General features: G+C 52.4%; 1 protein-coding gene across 1 annotated transcript in view; it reads right to left on the bottom strand.

Moving 5' to 3' along the window:
- Positions 1 to 3,045, bottom strand: part of LOC114632567 (keratin, type II cytoskeletal 5) — a 4,908-nt gene extending 1,863 nt beyond the window's left edge. The window contains exons 1-6 of the mRNA XM_028781104.1: positions 2,500 to 3,045; positions 1,764 to 1,978; positions 983 to 1,043; positions 778 to 873; positions 497 to 661; positions 1 to 114 (exon numbers count right to left, since the gene is read on the bottom strand). The exon at positions 1 to 114 is cut by the window's left edge and continues 10 nt beyond it. Of these exons, the coding sequence (XP_028636937.1) occupies positions 1 to 114; positions 497 to 661; positions 778 to 873; positions 983 to 1,043; positions 1,764 to 1,978; positions 2,500 to 3,045 (1,197 nt within the window). The remainder of the gene's footprint in view (positions 115 to 496; positions 662 to 777; positions 874 to 982; positions 1,044 to 1,763; positions 1,979 to 2,499) is intronic.
- Positions 3,046 to 3,273: the final 228 nt, after the last annotated feature.

Raw genomic sequence — 3,273 nt, forward strand, 5'->3', positions numbered from 1 at the left:
GTTGTCAATCTCAGATCTCAGCCTCTGGATCATCCGATTCATCTCAGAGATCTCATGCTTGGTGTTTCGAAGGTCGTCGCCATGGCGGCCAGCAGTCTGTTGCAGCTCCTCATACTAAAGCCACCAGAAGAGAGGAAAGACACAGTTAATGTGGGACGGGATGCTCTTTCCCCAAGTTCACAGGCAGGAACTGTCAGGAGGCGGCCAGTGGTGGAATCCTCTGAGGTCTGGGGCTGATTTGGGCCTTTTCAAGAAAGGGCTATTCTTAAGTAACTTCTTGAGAGTCTTTGTTCTTCTAAAGCTACTGAAATGAAATTTTCTCCAGTTAACTGGGCTCTGTAGAAAATAGATAGCTGGCTCCTCCTGCAACCCATACCATGTGGCCTCAGTAGCCTTGAGAGTCCTTCCCTTAGCATTGTTATTGTCTGGAGTCCTAGACAGCCCTATACAGGTGCATCTTCTCTCTCAGGGGATATTTAATCAAGCAAGCACCCACCTTGGTCTGGTACCAGGACTCAGCCTCTGTTCGGCTGCGGTTGGCAATGTCCTCATACTGGGCCTTGACCTCGGCGATGATGCTATCCAAGTCCAGGCTTCGGTTGTTGTCCATGGACAGGACCACAGATGTGTCAGAGACGTGTGTCTGCATCTGGGACAGCTCCTACAAGGACTCTTGAAGTTAGTCATCTGATCCTCTTATTTAATGTTTCATTCAGAGTTCCCATTTATTATGTCATAATAAAATACACACAGGGAAAATCTGGGTTAATTACTTACTGCATCAAAGAACATCTTCATGAAGTTGATCTCATCCATCAGGGCATCGACCCTGGCCTCCAGTTCCACCTTGTTCATGTAGGCAGCATCCACATCCTAAGAAACACAGAGGTGGTTGCCATGGACCAACATGCACCTACCTTAGGTGGCTCCACCTCCAGGAGAGCACAGCCCAGGGCTGCTGTTTTCTCTTCGCCACACCCACCTTCTTCAACATCACAAACTCATTTTCTGCTGTAGTACGCTTGTTGATCTCATCCTCATACCTGGTAGTCAAAGGGATGGGAAGGATGTGTCAGAGGACAAGGTCCAGATAAGGGTCTCTGTGCAGTCACTGTGAGCAAGCTTTCACACTAGAAAGAGGCTGTTCACATATCACAGGCAGACAAGTATAGGACACCATGAGCCCTGGGCAACACCCCTCCTCTGCCCCCATACTATACTGCCTTTTCTGAAGCTGCCTGCCAGAAGCTCGTCCCAGCATCACTGCTACTCTCCCGTTTCACCCATAATCCTGCAGGAGTGGAGGTGTAGCTTGGTGGTAGAGCCCTCCCTTAGCATGCACACATTCTTGAGTTCGATCCCCAGCACCGTCAAAAGCATAAGCCAAAAAACAAAACCCTGAATGACTAACTGATATATGCAGCTAAAGGAATCCCTGGAGCCAAAGCCCGGTTCTGTCATCAACTCCCATTTTGAGTGAAAACTATCAAACGTCATGCTGTGTGTTTTGAGGGCATTGGGGAGAAAGCCCAAGAGCATGAGGGTTCCAGGTGCACACACTGCTACTTGAGCAGGAAGGTAAATGCTTTATAAAGAGGCCTGAGCCTAGGGCTGGAACTCTCTGGTCAGACTTAGAGCTTTTCTTAGTGGTGCAGTGTGCATGATTCTAGCCTGTGGAGAAGACAGAGGCCACAGTCTGGCTATGGAGAGTATCTGGTACAAAGAAGACCTTGATGCCTCTTTTCCCCCATGCCATAGCTCACTTGTTCTTGTAGTCTTCCACCAGATCCTGCATGTTCCTCAGCTCTGAGTCCAGGCGGCCCCTCTCCCCCAGGACCCCATCCAGCTGTCTGCGGAGGTTGTTAATGTACTGTTCAAACAATGGATCCAGGTTCTGCTTTATGGTCTTGGTGCCCTGCTCCTGCAGCAGGGTCCACTTGGTGTCCAGGACCTTGTTCTGCTGCTCCAGGAACCGCACCTGAGGGGGGGGGTGCAAGTGGAGGAGGGAGAAGTTTGGGTTTGAGGCTTCTGTAGTGTTTTCACTAGTGTGATATTTGTCACGGGGTGTCCCACCAAATCTTGTGTTCAGTGCCTGGCCTGTGACCTGTGAAGGACAATCGGCACTGATGTTCCCAACATCGTCCCTCTAGGGAAGATAGGGGACAGCCAGCCCTGTAGTAGGTGGATGAAGTGTGGTCTAGTTAGCACTGGGGCTGAAAAGGCTCTGTAGACACTAAGGCCTCAGTACAATCCTCTGTTATGTGAGTCCTCAGGTCATCTCAGTCTGCTGGGATCAGACACCCTTATGGGGCAACCTCTGGAGGAGAGGAACTCTGACCCTGATTTCTAGATGCCTGTCTAACTGAAAAGGAGCACAGAACCAGGACAGAGATTGACTAGAGACAAAGGCAATATCAGAGCCAAGCCTGAAGCCTCCTCTCTCCACCTCTCTTCAGCATTCACTGGACACAGGCTGCTCTAGGAAGGACCATGTCTCACCTTGTCGATGAAGGAGGCAAACTTGTTGTTGAGGGTCTTGATCTGCTCCCTCTCCTCAGTCCTGACCCGCTGGATGGTGGGGTCGATTTGCAGGTTCAAGGGGGTGAGGAGGTTCTGGTTAACAGTGACCTCTTGGATGCCTCCAGGTGGGCACACGGGGAAGCCAGCTCCCCCATAGCCACCACCAAAGCCAGCTCCACCACCGAAGCCAAAGCCACTACCAGCTCCACCACCAAAACCAAATCCACTGCCGGCTCCTCCTCCAAAGCCAAAGCCGCTACCGGCACCGGCACCAAATTGGTTCCTGAAGCTGCCTCCGCCAGAACTGAAGGATATCCTTTTGGAGCCCCCCACATTGTACAGGCTCCGGCTGCCATAGCCCCCAGCTCCATAAGCACCCCCAAGGCTGATCCTGCCACCGCCACCACCACCACTCCGGGACACCGAGCTGAAGCTGGTACGAGAGACGGATGGGGTGATGGCAGAGGCGGCGCTGAAACTGCGGCTGCCCCCGCTTCGGAAGGACACACTCGACTGGCGAGACATGATGGTTTGTTCCTGGAAGAGTACGGGGCGCTGGTGGCGGGGAGGTACTGGAGGTTGGCGTTCAACAGCACGCTGTGGGTGGCTCTGTAACTTAGGAGATTCGAGGTCCCCTTTTATCCCCTTAGAAGTGGGTTGGGCAGAAGAGCTGTCGAGCTGTGAATGATTAGTGGGCTGGGCATGCCTGGGGGGCAGCTGTGAGCTCACCCGGCACACCTGCACAGTGGTTTG

The sequence above is a fragment of the Grammomys surdaster genome, unplaced genomic scaffold, assembly GCF_004785775.1.
Source record: "Grammomys surdaster isolate TR1022 unplaced genomic scaffold, NIH_TR_1.0 374, whole genome shotgun sequence".
Taxonomy (NCBI): Eukaryota; Metazoa; Chordata; class Mammalia; order Rodentia; family Muridae; genus Grammomys; species Grammomys surdaster.